This window comes from Cervus canadensis, chromosome 2 (assembly GCF_019320065.1).
Source record: "Cervus canadensis isolate Bull #8, Minnesota chromosome 2, ASM1932006v1, whole genome shotgun sequence".
Taxonomy (NCBI): Eukaryota; Metazoa; Chordata; class Mammalia; order Artiodactyla; family Cervidae; genus Cervus; species Cervus canadensis.
The window spans coordinates 86,548,302-86,562,283 of NC_057387.1; the positions used below are offsets into that span (position 1 = coordinate 86,548,302).

The window sequence follows — 13,982 nt, forward strand, 5'->3', positions numbered from 1 at the left end:
ATCGTGGGCGCGCTGGGCCCCAGGGACAGGAGCTCCAACAACACACAAAGGGCAGTAGAACCGCCCAGCTGGGCCCAGGCAATCCACAGGATCATGAGAGATCATAAAATGGATTTATTTTCAGCCATTTGTTACACAGCAATCGAAAAAACAAAACAGCATTCAGCAGTATTTGTTGACGGCCTGTGTGTACCGGGCACTGGGCCAGACACTTAGAAGAAGCCCATCATTGGTCTCCAGCTTCCAGGCCTGCTAGAAGACTTGAACTTCCACCCTCTGTAATCTGAACAGGGCCCGCAAGGGAGCATGCAGCCCCAGGTGCCGCCTCTCCAGAGATGCCACCAGCAGCGAAGATGAGGCTGTCATAACTGGGTGGAGGCAAGGGGGGCTGAGCCCCAGGCAGGGCATCCCCCGAGGCACTGCGCTCCAGGTCTTCCTCCACAGCGGACGCAGGTGGTGTCGAGAGCCCCCCAGCCAGTGGGCAGCGCACAGCCTCTTCATAAGTGGGGATGGTAACCACCTTCGGGGTCCTAGAGGGACCGAAGAGAGGCTATCAGCAGGGCTGGGGTAAAACCCGATGCACACCAGGGAGGGGGGGAGGGAGGCTATGGGCTTCCCTGGCCCCACAGACACAGCGGGAGCGTGACAGCCACCAGCGCCTGGCCCCATCAGCTCCTTGACTCTACTCTCCCTCCCTTGTAGTCAGATCTCCATTCCGTTAGTTCTCCACCCGGCCTCATCGCACCCTCTGTCTCCTCAATTTTCTCTGCAGGGAAAGTCCTTCCCACCTCCCTCACACCTTCCCTGCTTCCCTACCAGTTCCCACCTGTCCTTGGAGTCTCCTCTGGGGAGCTCTGCTGACCTCCCCTCACCAAGCTCCCACCCCCTGCTCTGGGCCCCCACAGGACTGTTCCCTCCGTCACTGCGTTGACCCCACCTGGTGGTCCCCTAGGGCAGGGACTGACTTTAAGTGTCCAGGGATTGATACTGGGGATGGCGGGGGGAGGGGGTTGTTTGTTGAAAAACTAAATAATGATCCATAGGGAGAAAGGCTTCCATCTTACTGTAATCTCCCTTACAAGGTCTAGAGTTGCAGCTGCTCAGGGCAAGATAGGAAACCTCAATTCCCCTGCCCATCTGAATGCGTGAGGCCCTGATATGGTAAGTCTGCTAAGTGACTGCCTCTGCTTGCATACCTCCAGAGACAGGGAGCTCACTATATACTCTGACAACCATATCTATCTCTGAGCAGCTTGGCTTTCTTGTGACTTTCCCCCACCTCCCCTAGATGAACCACCCTGGAGGGACTTGAGATCCCTCCAGGCTCTTCTGACCAGGCTCTGCCCTCTAGATTCCAAGAATAGGTCACTTGCATCCCAGTCACACCAGAGCTGATGGAAATGAGGCTGACCCTCTGTCCTCTCAGGGCCCTGGAGAATCACCTGTAGGGAGTCAGTGCTCCTTCCCTGCCTAGGACCTTGGGGGTAGGAATGTCACTGATCCTATGTCTGGGGTGCTTCTGCTTTAGGAAGATACTGCCACATACAGGGGCTGACAGGTGATTCTGGAGGTCCCTTCCCACCCCAAGCATCTCTAGGACTGATTATGAGTCACAGCGTTGGCCAGTTCAGCTCCCTGCCCAGCCACATTCTCAGTGGGAGATCGTGGGTCGGTGTTAGGGAAATTAAATGAATAGTCTTGTTCAGGCTTCAGAGACAAAGCAGAGCAGGCCTCTGACCTTGCTTCTAACCTGCCTGGACACTGCCCTGACTGTGAATGACTGCTGTGAGCGCAAGACTTGCAGCACCATAGATAAGATGGGGGAGAAATCTTGGGATTGTTGAGCCACTAGAGGGGGCCTGGCCAACCAAGCCCCAGGCTGAACCACATTTCAAGTTTCACAAGACAAAATAAACAGCATTAACATGAAGCCAGAGCTGCAATTTGGCCGCAGATTGATGATGATATCAGTTTGCCACCATCCTGGGATTATGAATGGGACTTCAAACTGCACTCTTTGAAGTCTCACCCACAGAGCCGACGCGCTGCCTGGGACCCTTTCCCAATTGGGACTCTAGGTGTGCTGTGACACGGGACTTCCCAGCGCTGCTCAAGTCTGGATGTTGGTCAAAACCCAATTTGGTGATGTAGTCTCTTGTCTATTTCTCTTTCCTTTTAATGTTAGTATGTTGAAAATAAGTTAGGTAATTCTCTAATAAATATCTGTATTATTTATTTGTATGTAACGAGTGGCTTATTTTGTTAACAAATCCTTTGAACTTGAGATGAAAGTGAAAACTTTTGCAAACAGTCAAGTCACTCTATTAACCTGAGCCCCAGTTTCCCCATCTGTAAACGGGGACGGGACAATACAGGCACCGACCTCACAGGACCATGTGAAGATTAAATGAGATAATACAGGGGCACTCTGATCAAGGAAGCTGATAAGGGGTCCCACCCGCCTCTGACTCACAGTGTCATTTGTGAGGGCAGACAAAGAATATTGCTCCTGGAGGCAGGCAAGCTAGGTTCAATTGCTATGTGACCTAGGCTATGTTCATACCCAATCTGACCCTCTTTTTTCTCATTTGTAAAATGAGGATAACAATTTCTACTTTATAGATTCAGAGAAAGGGAAAATGGAAAATGCTTTGACAACACTCAGGAAAATACAGATGATTAGGCTTCCAGAAGCCCACATCTCCTGCCCTGCTCACCTCCTAGCCATGCCCCAGCCACTCCCTACTTCTCCAAGCCCGGGAGACACGAGGCAGGCTTTGGGTACTCCTGGCACTGCTTCAGCAGGCACCAGCTGGCAGGGCAGGGCACAGCTGCCAGGTGAGACCAGCCCACAGCAGGAAGTTTGCTTAGAGGGCAGAGGTGCAGTAGCCCTCACACCATCTCACCTAGCCAGCTGGGCCCTCCCAGCCCCAGGTCACCACAGTCATGGTCCCGAAAGCCAGAAACTTGGTAAACATGAAGCCCAAGGCAGGGGGACCACATCACACACTTGAGGGGCAGACCCATTCATGGCGTATTCTGGACGTGGCTCCCTGCAGCTGGGTGTGGCGGGCAGGCCGCTGTGGTCCCCGTGCTCAGGAAGCTTCACTGAGCCTGGCGGCGACAGACAGTCTGAGCCTAGCATCAGCTTCTCCACCATTCAGCAGAGTCAGACAACCATCTATAGTCAGGAAAGGGGAAAGGGACCAGGGGTGAAGCACTATTTGCTCCTACACTCAAGCTCTCTAATCTCATTTCACACTTGTGACAAGCCTGGTCAGTCGTCGCACAGGTAAACTAGGGCCGCACATCAACCAAGCAGCAAAGCCCCTGCCAACGCCAACCATCACACCTCCCCTACCCTAATCTCTCCATACCTCAGCTTTCTCATCTGTAAAGTGGACCTTACATTGCTTTTTAAGCAGCGAGGCTTAAATCAGTGGGCATGAAAGTACGTCATCAAATGAAAGCAAAGGAAGAGGACTGAGTTTTGCAGTAACTACACCTCCCCATCTATCATCTCATTTGAGCCTAACGGCAATCCTAGGGAAAATTCCAGGATTGACGGGAAAAACTAGATATGGCTCAGAGAGTCTAAGTAACAGGCTCAAGAACACACAGCTTAGGAAAGAGCAGACTCTGACAGCCTTATGTCCAACTAGACCCATGCTTTTTCCTGCTGTTCTCACTCTGGTTGGGGGTGGGGGATCTCAGAGGCCTCCCACCCAGGCACTTCATGTAGGGCTGACATTTCATATGGGAGCCCCTGAGAGGAGGGGTTTTGTCTGTTTCGTCCACTGCTTCATTGTCAGTGCCCTGCAGAATTAGATACTCAGTAAAAGTTGGTGAAATGCATGAAAGAATAAGCAGATGAATAAATGAGGAAACTGAGGCCCCAAGAGGGAAATGGGCCCACCCAAGTCATCAGCCTAGATGGTCTTTGTCTCTAACCTGGAGTTACCCACAGAGAGCAAGGCACCTGGAGGCAGGGACAGCTAAGTGACCTTCCCATGGGGCCCAGATGCTGGGCTTTCAGTAGGAGGGCCAGGACAGCTCAGTCCCAGGGAAAAGACAGAGCCATTAGCAGAAGCAGCCTCCCCAACATGAAGCCACTCCGGCTCTGAGCCTAAGACATGGTCTCTGAACTTGATGGGCCATGAGTACCCTGCAGTGGATGAGTCCCTCCCTGGCCCAGCTGGGAAAGAAGGCTGGGTTCCCCCGCCTGACATGCAGCTGTGGCCCAGACCCTGTTGGGTCAACACGACTGTGTGTATTGACAACACGCACTCTCTGTGCTCAGGTCAGGCTGGGCGGGGAAGGACAGGCACCCTGAGGCATGATCTGGTTCCAACCAATAACTCACTGTGTGACCAGGTAGGTCACTGGTCTCTCTGAGACCCAGGTTTCTCATCTGAGAAGTGAAGAGGCCCCAAGGTCCTGCCCTTCCCTCTAAAGTCAAACCAAGGCCTGACCACTGGACTAAGGGACTTCCGTTGAACACTCTATTGTCTGTGACCTCAGGGAGCCACAGGCCAGTAGCAGGGACTAATCGGTTACCTTCCTTAACTCAGGATGCATTTTCCTTTCTAACTCAGGGAAGAAGAGTGCCTAGGTCCCAGGCCAACTCATGGATATCTCATTTAGCCCTTAGTGCATGCAAATCCAGCACTTACAGAGTGGTGTAGGGGAACGCACACCTCACAGCCAGCAGGCTCTGCCACTTTCTAGCTGTATAACCCTCACCCTCTTTTTCTGTAAACAGTAATTCTTACCTTGCAGGTCGGCTGGACTGGGGAACGTGCATGCAGGCCCCTGATATATGCAGGCACAGCAGACACTTGGTGAAAGAGTAAGTACATAATGAGAATGCATATGATACATGCATTCTCAACAGGGCAAAAATTGGTTCTGGGAATCTTGCTGATACTGTGTTTATGTATAAAGCACAGATATACATGCAGACCAAATATACAGTATATCTGTGGTATTAACATTCCATGAGGGAGGATTAAGGGAAAAAAGGCCTAAACAGTCTCCTGGGAGGGAGTGATTTAAAAAAACATGAGAAATATTATGTAAATATAAGATTTTTTCTCCATTCTCTACCTCATCTCTGGGCTTTTGCACATACTCTTCTGCCTGCTTAAGACACCTCTCTCCATCTTATCCACTTGAGGAAAAGTTGACATTTGTTGTGCACCTACCGTGTGCCAGGCTTTGGGCTGAGTTCTTCATATACATCATCTCAGGTAAGTACTATGAGCCGACTCACTGGAAAAGACCCTGATTCTGGCAAAGATAGAGGGCAGGAGGAGAAGGGGGAGCCAGAGGATGAGGTGTTTGGATGGCATGGCATCACTGACTCAATGAACATGAGTTTGAAAAAACTCCAGGAGATGGTGAAGGACAGGGAAGCCTGGTGTGCTGCAGTCCACGGGGTCACACAGAGTCAGACAGGACTGAGCGACTCAACACCATGCAACTACATTACATTACATTATAGGCATTTGCTACAATTGCCATTCTTATGACTCCTGTTTTATTTCTGATGAGATGTTGAGGGTTAGTGGGGTTGCATAATCTCCTGAAGTCCCATAGCTAGTTAGTAAAAGAACCAGGAGAGGATCCCTATGGGTCTGACTCCTGTGGATAAGTTCTTAACCCCTACACTACTCTGCCCAATAACATGCTAATCTCTACTGCCACTTCCTCCAGGAAGCCTTCCTGGATTTTTCCATGGTCCCATAGGCCCACGTCTGCCCTCTTTCACGGCTTTAACTACCCTGATTTGTCAAAGCCTGCCTCTGTCAAGGGACTTAAAACCCTTTCAGGAATGCTGATCAGCCAGCCTCCAGGACCCCAAAGCATAGGTAAAGCCTAGACCAGAGGAGAAACCCCATGGGAGTTTGTTGAGTAAATGCCTGATGGTGTGACCGGGCCCTACCTGTGGCCCCCATTCCCTGCAGCTGCACCTGACCTGCAGCTCTCCTTCTCTGAGGACTCCACAGTGAGGTAGTACAGGTCCCTGGAGAGGTGGTATGGGTCCCATCGAGGCAACTTCTGGGTGCTGGCCTTGACTGACCACAGCAGGCCGAACAGCAGCAGCAGGCCACCTGCGCCGCAGCAGAAGAAGCTGACCGACCTGAGCAGGGCACCGGGGGCCGCAGGCTCAGGGCATCCAGTGGGCGGGGGGCCTGCGTCTCCTTCACTCCACCAGGCGAAGCAGAGGGTCCCAGCCACCAGGACCACCGTGCCACTGACCATCATGCAGTAGCGTAGGGTGGAGGCCACGCGGGCCCTGTCACAAGTCTGGACAGAAAAGGAGAGAAAAGAAGAAACGAGCCCTGTGAGAGGCCTGCTGGATACCACACGTGGGTTTTAGTCCTGCCTGAGATCACTGCGCAATCTCAGAGGGGTCATTTGACCCCTCTGTGCCTCTGTTTCCTCATCTGTGGAATGGAGGTGATGCTCCCAACTCTCCAGGGCTGCTCTGAAGGCCACGGGTCATGTGTCCCAAGGTCCTGGCTCCACACCTGGGACCTGGCAGGATTCAGTAAGTGTGGCTCCTTCCTGCCTGGCCTCCCCCCAGGACTCAGAGGCCTCATCTGCCTGGTGTGTGAGACTCCCCTCCGTGTCTCCTGCAGGCTGGGAGGGAGGAGAGTGAACCCTGTGGGGTCCCCCAGGCCTGCCAGGAGAGGGGCTTGCTGTTTATGCATTGTCTCACTTCACCCAGGTCACAATCTCGAAAGGGTGATGCTCATATCTCCATTTGATAGGCTTCCCCAGTGGCTCAGTTGGTAAAGAATTCGCCTGCAATGCAGGAGACCTGGGTTCGATCCCTGGGTTGGGAAGAGACCCTAGAGAAGGAAATAGCAACCCATTCCAATATTCTTGCCTGGAAGAGGAGCCTGGTGGGCTACAGTCCATGAAGTTGTAAAAGAGTAGGATATGACTTAGTGACTAAACAACAGCTACAACAAATCTCCATTTGACAGAGGAAGACAGTGAAACCGGGGGCGGGTACAGTAACCAGGGGGAAAGAGCATTGAGAAGCCTGGAGCTGAAATTCACAACACAAAGCAAAATTTCACCCAAAAAGATGTTTACTGTGGCCTTATTTTTTAATGGTCATAATCTGGAAAGAGCCTAAAGGTCCAACTCTACGAAAAGAGTGAATAAACCATGGCATAAAATCTAGATGGAATATTCATGACTAATTAAAAAAAAAAATCAAGCTCAGCACAGATATTTAACAACAGGGGGAAATTCTTATGATATCTGACTTTTTCCAACTTAGTTGCCAAATTAAGCACACAGTGTTATCTCAATGAGGAAAAACAAAATGCCCAGGGGGGTGGGAAAAAAACACCTGGGAGGAACCCTGGCTCCAGATTATACAGACAGGAAGGGATTTCTCCAAAACCAACATCCAGGTCATTGTACACGCTGTTCCCTCTCCCTGGTAACTTGCTATCATCAATGTCCTCTCCACACTCAGCTTGACTCTCACCTGAGAAGCCTTCAAACGGGACACTTTAAACTCAGAGTCCCCTGGGCCTTCGTTGACCAAGCTGGTATCTGTCTGTCTGACTTCGTGTCTTGTCCTCACCAGACAGCAAGCTCCCTGAGGCGGGTCTGCACCCGCCTTGTTTACACCTCTATCCCCCAGTGCCTTGCACATAGTAGCTGCTCCACAAACAGGTGTTGAAGAGATTCTCCTAAATGAGAAACAGTGTTGCTGAATAAACCTTGTTGGGTGAAAAGCCCCTCTCCTAGCTGGGAGGGAGAGGGGAGGGAAAACAGCCAGCTGCTGCAGCACCCAGCCTTGGAGTCTGGTTTTGGTCCCTACTCTGCAGCTCGCCAGCCGTGTCCTGGGATAAGCCTCCCAACTGTGCCTGACCTGTCTCCATACAGAGGGCATCCATACAGAGAGCATGCTCTCCAGGAAAACTTACAGACTCCCCCTCTCCTCTTCCACAAGTCGAGCCAGCGAAGGAGAGGGCCGGGGACTCATAGACCTCAGGAAGACTAACGGTCAGCCTTCCAAATGGGGCTTGCCCAGCCTAACAGGGTACATTTGAACGACGCACTGCTGTGCAGTCATTCAAAGACGCACTCCTCGGGGAGCTGAAGAACATGGCAAAGTGTTCCAGATCTAGTAGGTGAGACTTTAGATTTCAAAAGGGCATGTTTCCAGATGTGTTTAAAAACGTGTGCATGCATATATACGGAATCTAGAAAAATGGTACTGAAGAATTTATTTACAGGACAACAACGGAGAAACATAGACAATAGACTATGGACATGGGGAGAGGGGAGGAGAGGGTGAGATGTATGGAAAGAGTGACATGGAAACTTACATTACCATATGTAAAATAGATAGCCAACAGGAATTTGCTGTGTGGCCCAGGAAACTAAACAGGGGCTCTGTGTCAACCTAGAGGGGTGGGATGGGGAGGGAGATGGGACGGAGGTTCAAAAGGGAGGGGATATATGTGTACCTATGGCTGATTCATGTTGAGGTTTGACAGAAAACAGCAAAATTCTGTAAAACAATTATCCCTCAATTAAAAAATAAATAAATTTTTTTTTAAAAAGTGTGTATGTGTGTGTATGTACACGTGAGCGAGAAAGAGAAAATGTGTACATTAAATGAGGTGCTTGAGTAAACCCCAATCTTTCTGAGCCTCCAGGCCACCAGAAGCATATAGAAACATGCCATTTGTAAATTACCTTTGGTTCTCTTCCTGTGAATCTGTCAATGGGGCAAGAACCTCCTGTCTCCAGCTCAAGGCATTTTCTCTGGGGGAGAAAAAGAGCCTTACTACACTCTCTCCAAAGACAGCAAGGAGAGGTTGTCAGAAGGAAAAACTGGAAGGAAAAAACCCCCAGCAAATCGGTAACAGTAACCCCTCGCCTATATATTGGCACTTGACAGTTCCCCTTCACACCTGGCGTCTCATTTGACCACAACTGAGGCAGATGGGCAGGGCAGGGAAAGAAATTCTTGTTTTGCAAATGACTAGACTGAGTCCACCCTTATGGCAGATGACACCACCCTTATGGCAGAAAGCAAAGAAGAACTAAAGAGCCTCTTGATGAAAGTGAAAGAGGAGAGTGAAAAGGTTGGCTTAAAATTCAACATTCAGAAAACGAAGATCATGGCATCTGGTCCCATCACTTCATGGCAAATAGATGGGGAAACAGTGACAGACTTTATTTTGAGGGGCTCCAAAATCACTACAGATGGTGACTGCAGCCATGAAATTAAAAGATGCTTGCTCCTTGGAAGAAAAGTTATGACCAACCTAGACAGCATACTAAAAAACACAGACATTACTTTGCCAACAAAAGTCCATGTAGTCAAAGCTATGATTTTTCCAGTAGTCATGTATGGATGTGAGAGTTGGACTATAAAGAAAGCTGAGTACTGAAGAATTGATGCTTTTGAACTGTGGTGTTGGAAAGGACTCTTGAGAGTCCCTTGGAGAGCAAGGAGATCCAACCAGTCCATCCTAAGAAAATCAGTCCTGAATATTCATTGGAAGGACTGATGCTGAAGCTGAAACTCCAATACTTTGGCCACCTGATGTGAAGAACTGACTCATTTGAAAAGACCCTGATGCTGGGAAAGATTGAAGGCAGGAGGAGAAGGGGACAATAGAGGATGAGATAGTTGGAGGCCATCACTAACTCAATGGACATGAGTTTGCGCAACCTCCAGGAGTTGGTGATGGACAGGGAGGCCTGGCGTGCTGCAGTCCATGGGGTCGCAAAGAGTCAGACATGACTGAGCAACTGAACTGAGACTGAGTCCAGGAAGGTAAGAGACTTTGCCAAAGCAGCATACAGCTTGTGTGTCAACCCTTGCATCGTAAGGTAACTTACAATGCTTTTTTTTTCCGATTTATTTTTATTAGTTGGAGCCTAATTACTTTACAATATTGTAGTGGGTTTTGTCATACATTGACATGAATCAGCCATGGATTTACATGTATTCCCCATCCCGATCCCCCCTCCCACCTCCCTCTCTACCTGATTCCTCTGGGTCTTCCCAGTGCACCAGGCCCAAGCACTTGTCTCATGCATCCAGCCTGGGCTGGTGATCTGTTTCACCCTAGATAATATACATGTTTTGATGCTGTTCTCTCAAAACATCCCACCCTCGCCTTCTCCCACAGAGTCCAAAATTCTGTTCTGTACATCTGGGTCTCTTTTTCTGTTTTGCATATAGGGTTATCGTTACCATCTTTCTAAATTCCATATATATGCGTTAGTATACTGTATTGGTCTTTATCTTTCCGGCTTACTTCACTCTGTATGATGGGCTTTTACGATGCTTTTAAATTTCTATAGTTCTTCAATAGTTCCTCATTGTGGAGGAAAGGAGGAAGCCACACAAGAGAATAAAAATGCAAATATCATTAATGCTGCCTGTCAGAGATGAGCATGATCCACAGTGGATGCTTCCTTTTGGGTCCTCCTCCTTTGGCCTGCATACCTGATGATAGTGGCAGCTGGTGTGTACCGGGCATTTACAGGGGCTGGGAACCACACCCAGCAACTTACAGGTGTCCCCCATCTTAATCCTTGCAACAGCACTAGGTCCCGAAGACACTGGAGTTGCAAAGGGGACAGCTTGTCTGAGGTCAATGCCAAATCTGAACCCAGGTCTACTCTGACTCCCTGGGGGCTCAGATAGTAAAGAATCTGCCTGCAATGCAGAATACCAGGGTTTGCTCCCTGGGCTGGGAAGATCCCCTGGAGAAGAGAATGGCTACTCACTCCAGTATTCTTGTCTGGAGAATTCCATGGACAGAGGAGCCTGGTGGGCTACGATCCACGGGGTTGCGAAGAGTCAGACACAACTGAGCAACTAACACACACACACACACACACGAGTCTAATTCAAATACCTGTGAGTGCACAGCTAGATGAAGTGAAGTCGCTCAGTCATATCTGACTCTTTGCGACCCCATGGACTGTAGCCTACCAGGATCCTCAGTCCATGGGATTCTCCAGGCAAGAATACTGGAGTGGGTTGCCATTTCCTTCTCCAGGGGATCTTCCCGACCCAGGGATGGAACCCGGGTCTCCCACATTGTAGGCAGACGCTTTACCGTCTGAGCTACCAGGGAAGCCCATAATAATCTGATGGATTACCAGCAGGATGTCCTCACCCAAGTTTCCCCTGGTCCATTTCAGAGAGGTGGTCTTCAGGCAGTTTACTCACCTTTCACAGGAGTGCACCCTGGACCCTGATGGGGAGGGGAGTGGGGAAGGAAGGAAGGGATCCCTGCCCTGGAGGGCATGACCCCAGTCCAGCCCCAGAGAAGTGCCATTCCCAATCCAGCACTCAGGCTGCCAGGCTGACCCCCTCCTTCCAGCTCCCTCCTATTCCAATCCATGCACCCAAGTTCCTGCCACCTGGGGTCCTGTACACCTACTGCTCCCTTCGGGGAGCCCTCTGTCCCCACTCAGGGCCCTCATTTCACAACCCGCTTTGAGACCCATGCCAAACACCACATCCTCGCAGAAGTCTTTCTGCTGCTACCACCCCCACCTCCCACCAGCTAGAGTTATCACTCCCTCTATCAGTTCAGTCACTTAGTTGTGTCCGACTCTTTGCGACCTTATGGACTGCAGCATGCCAGGCTTCCCTGTCCATCACCAACTCCCAGAGCTTGCTCAAACTCATGTCCATTGAGTCGGTTATACCATCCAACCATCTCATCCTCTGTCATCCCCTTCTCCTCCTGCCTTCAATCTTTCCCAGCTTCAGAGTCTTTTCCAATGAGTCGGTTCTTCGCATCAGGTAGCCAAAGGATTGGAGTTTCAGCTTCAGCATCAGTCCTTCCAATGAATATTCAGGACTGATCTCCTTTAGGATGGACTGGCTTGATTTCCTTGCTGTCCAAGGGACTCTCAAGAGTCTTTTCCAACACCACAGTTCAGAGGCATCAATTCTTCGGTGCTCAGTTTTCTTTATGGTGCAACTCTCACATCCATACATGACTATTGGAAAAACCATAGTTTTGACTAGACGGACCTTTGTTGGTAAATAATGTCCCTTTGACTATGGCCGCTCTGTTTGCTCTGTGACCTTGATCAGGCTGCTCAACATCTCTGAGCTCAAATTACTGCCTCCTAGGGAGGAGCAAGTTGTGAAGATGAAATGGGAGGCTGGCAAGCAGTGACACAGCTGGACAGAGGAGGAACCCTGGCTCTGACACTGGGTAAGTTGCCTAGATTCTCCATGCCTCAGTTTCCTCCCTTGTGAAATGGGCACAATAATATCCTATTGTCCCCGCTACCCACAAGAGAACTTTAGGTGCCAGTTTTCTGTAAAGAACTAAACCATCTGAACAAGAGTGTTCCGAACTATCTTCACCGTAACCCCGGGGCAAACTGAGTCTCCAAGCGCCATGGCCCAAGGCCACCATGCGAGTTACAACACAGTTGGGAGGAGACTTGGGTGTCCAGACTCTGCGCACTAAACCACTGAGGTCAAGGTGAAGAGAAGGGGACCGGGCGGGGTTGGTTTAAGAGGAGCCGAGCTGCTCCTGAAGACGGGGCGGGGGCAGGGATGGGGAAGGTGGCCGGGGCGGGGGCTGGTTAAGTTTATACCCACCTTGGGCGCAGTCATCGCGCCGTAGAGTCAGGCGTGGTCCCGGCGCGGGGAGCCCGACGAATCCACCGGGAGTGAAGACATGGTGGCTGTCGTGCCCGAGGGCAGCGCGAACCTGGGAAAGGCGGTCCCTCCGGCCTGCTGGGGGCGCCTAGCGTTAGGGGCGGCCCTGGCGACCGTCCTCCAGCCCTGCTTTCCACGCCCCCGCAGAAACGCTAACGTCCGGCTGCGGGTCGAGTCCGAGGGTCTAGTCCGCAGCCGTCCGTCCCGTCCCGGTTCCAGTGGGAGCGGTGCCAAACCCCCTTCACCGCGCAAGGGCTCGGCCACCGGGTGGGGGCGTTGACGGGCGCACGGAGTCCCGCTTAGCTGTCGACTCAGGTGATGATCACCCCCGCCCCCGCTCCGGGCTCGGCCGACGGCTGCGGGGAACCTGCGCTTGGGCTCCGGGACGCGGCCCGCCCCACCTCTCCTCGGATCCGCGTCCTCGGGGCCGGCCGCCGGACGGGCGGAGACTCCCGGGTGGAGCGGCTCCGGGTGGTTCCAGGTGCCGCGCCCGACTTTAAAGGAACAGCGAGACGGATGGCTGGGGTTGGGGTTTCCCAGCTCGAAGTGGGTGGGGGCAGCGGCAAGACCGCTCTTAACCGCTACCTCCCTGAACTGTCGGCAATCCGCGGTCCTGGGGGGCCATCCCGCCCCTACTGCCCCACGAAGCGGGCTTGGGAACGGGACACGGAACTCCTCCAAGAGCCATTGCGCTCAGTCTGAAAGGGCTGTGGCGTCCTGAGCAAGCCACAGGTCCTTCGAACCCTCCCAGCCCCAGGAGATAAGCGTTCTCAGAAATAACTGCCTGACTTTAAGCGCTTCCTCAGCCTCTACAGGAATCAAGTCACTGCCCCAGCCGGTGAGAGGCCATGAGAGTGGAGTTGGAGAACAAGACCTCCCACCTACTGTGTGACCTAACTTCTCTGAACTTATCCACTCCTGTATCAGAGGAGGGCTGGGACCCCACCCTACAGGTCTTCGGGGATTGAATGAGTTAGGACGAGCTCGGCCCTTTCACGGGTGTAGGCTGGAGGCACTGTTGTGGACAAGTGATTCAGGAGCCTGGAGGAAGGGTCAGCATGGGTGAAGCCTGTGTGTGAAAACTTCTGCTGGGGACTCCTGAGTTGTGGAGGGTAGGAATGGGGCGGAGCCTCCCGGCTGAAGGAGCAGCATGTGCAGAGGGTGGACAAAGTCATAGGCAGGTTAGACCTCAACAAGTTCACCTGGGTCAGAGGGAGGCACTTCTGGACTAACTGGGGTCTGGGTTTTGTTTGTGTCTTTTCCTGCTGTTCCAACGAGCCAGGGGGCTGGG

General features: G+C 51.6%; 1 protein-coding gene across 6 annotated transcripts; it reads right to left on the reverse strand.

Moving 5' to 3' along the window:
* Window positions 1–94: 94 nt before the first annotated feature.
* On the reverse strand, window positions 95–13,625 carry TMEM61 (transmembrane protein 61). Of its 6 annotated transcripts, none has more exons than XM_043461195.1 (5): window positions 12,632–13,625; window positions 8,734–8,802; window positions 7,511–7,718; window positions 6,143–6,309; window positions 95–530 (listed from the first exon to the last, which is right to left on the reverse strand). In XM_043461195.1, the coding sequence occupies exons 3-5, from the start codon at window positions 7,679–7,681 to the stop codon at window positions 227–229; spliced, it is 642 nt and encodes a 213-aa protein (XP_043317130.1). In that variant the 5' UTR covers window positions 7,682–7,718; window positions 8,734–8,802; window positions 12,632–13,625; the 3' UTR covers window positions 95–226. The 6 variants fall into 6 exon arrangements, with proteins under 6 accessions (XP_043317130.1, XP_043317125.1, XP_043317124.1 ...); XM_043461190.1 differs by having other exon boundaries at window positions 5,978–6,309; window positions 12,632–13,614; XM_043461189.1 differs by having other exon boundaries at window positions 5,945–6,309; window positions 12,632–13,611.
* Window positions 13,626–13,982: the final 357 nt, after the last annotated feature.

Excerpts from the sequence above, each read along its gene's own strand:
- TMEM61 (XM_043461189.1), bottom strand. The coding sequence starts at position 7,681 with ATGTGCAAGGCACTGGGGGATAGAGGTGTAAACAAGGCGGGTGCAGAC. Across the intron at positions 6,310-7,510 it reads CCCGTTTGAAGGCTTCTCAG|ACTTGTGACAGGGCCCGCGT; the intron begins GTGAGAGTCAAG and ends TTTTCTGTCCAG. Across the intron at positions 531-5,944 it reads GCAGGGAATGGGGGCCACAG|GACCCCGAAGGTGGTTACCA; the intron begins GTAGGGCCCGGT and ends CGGTCCCTCTAG.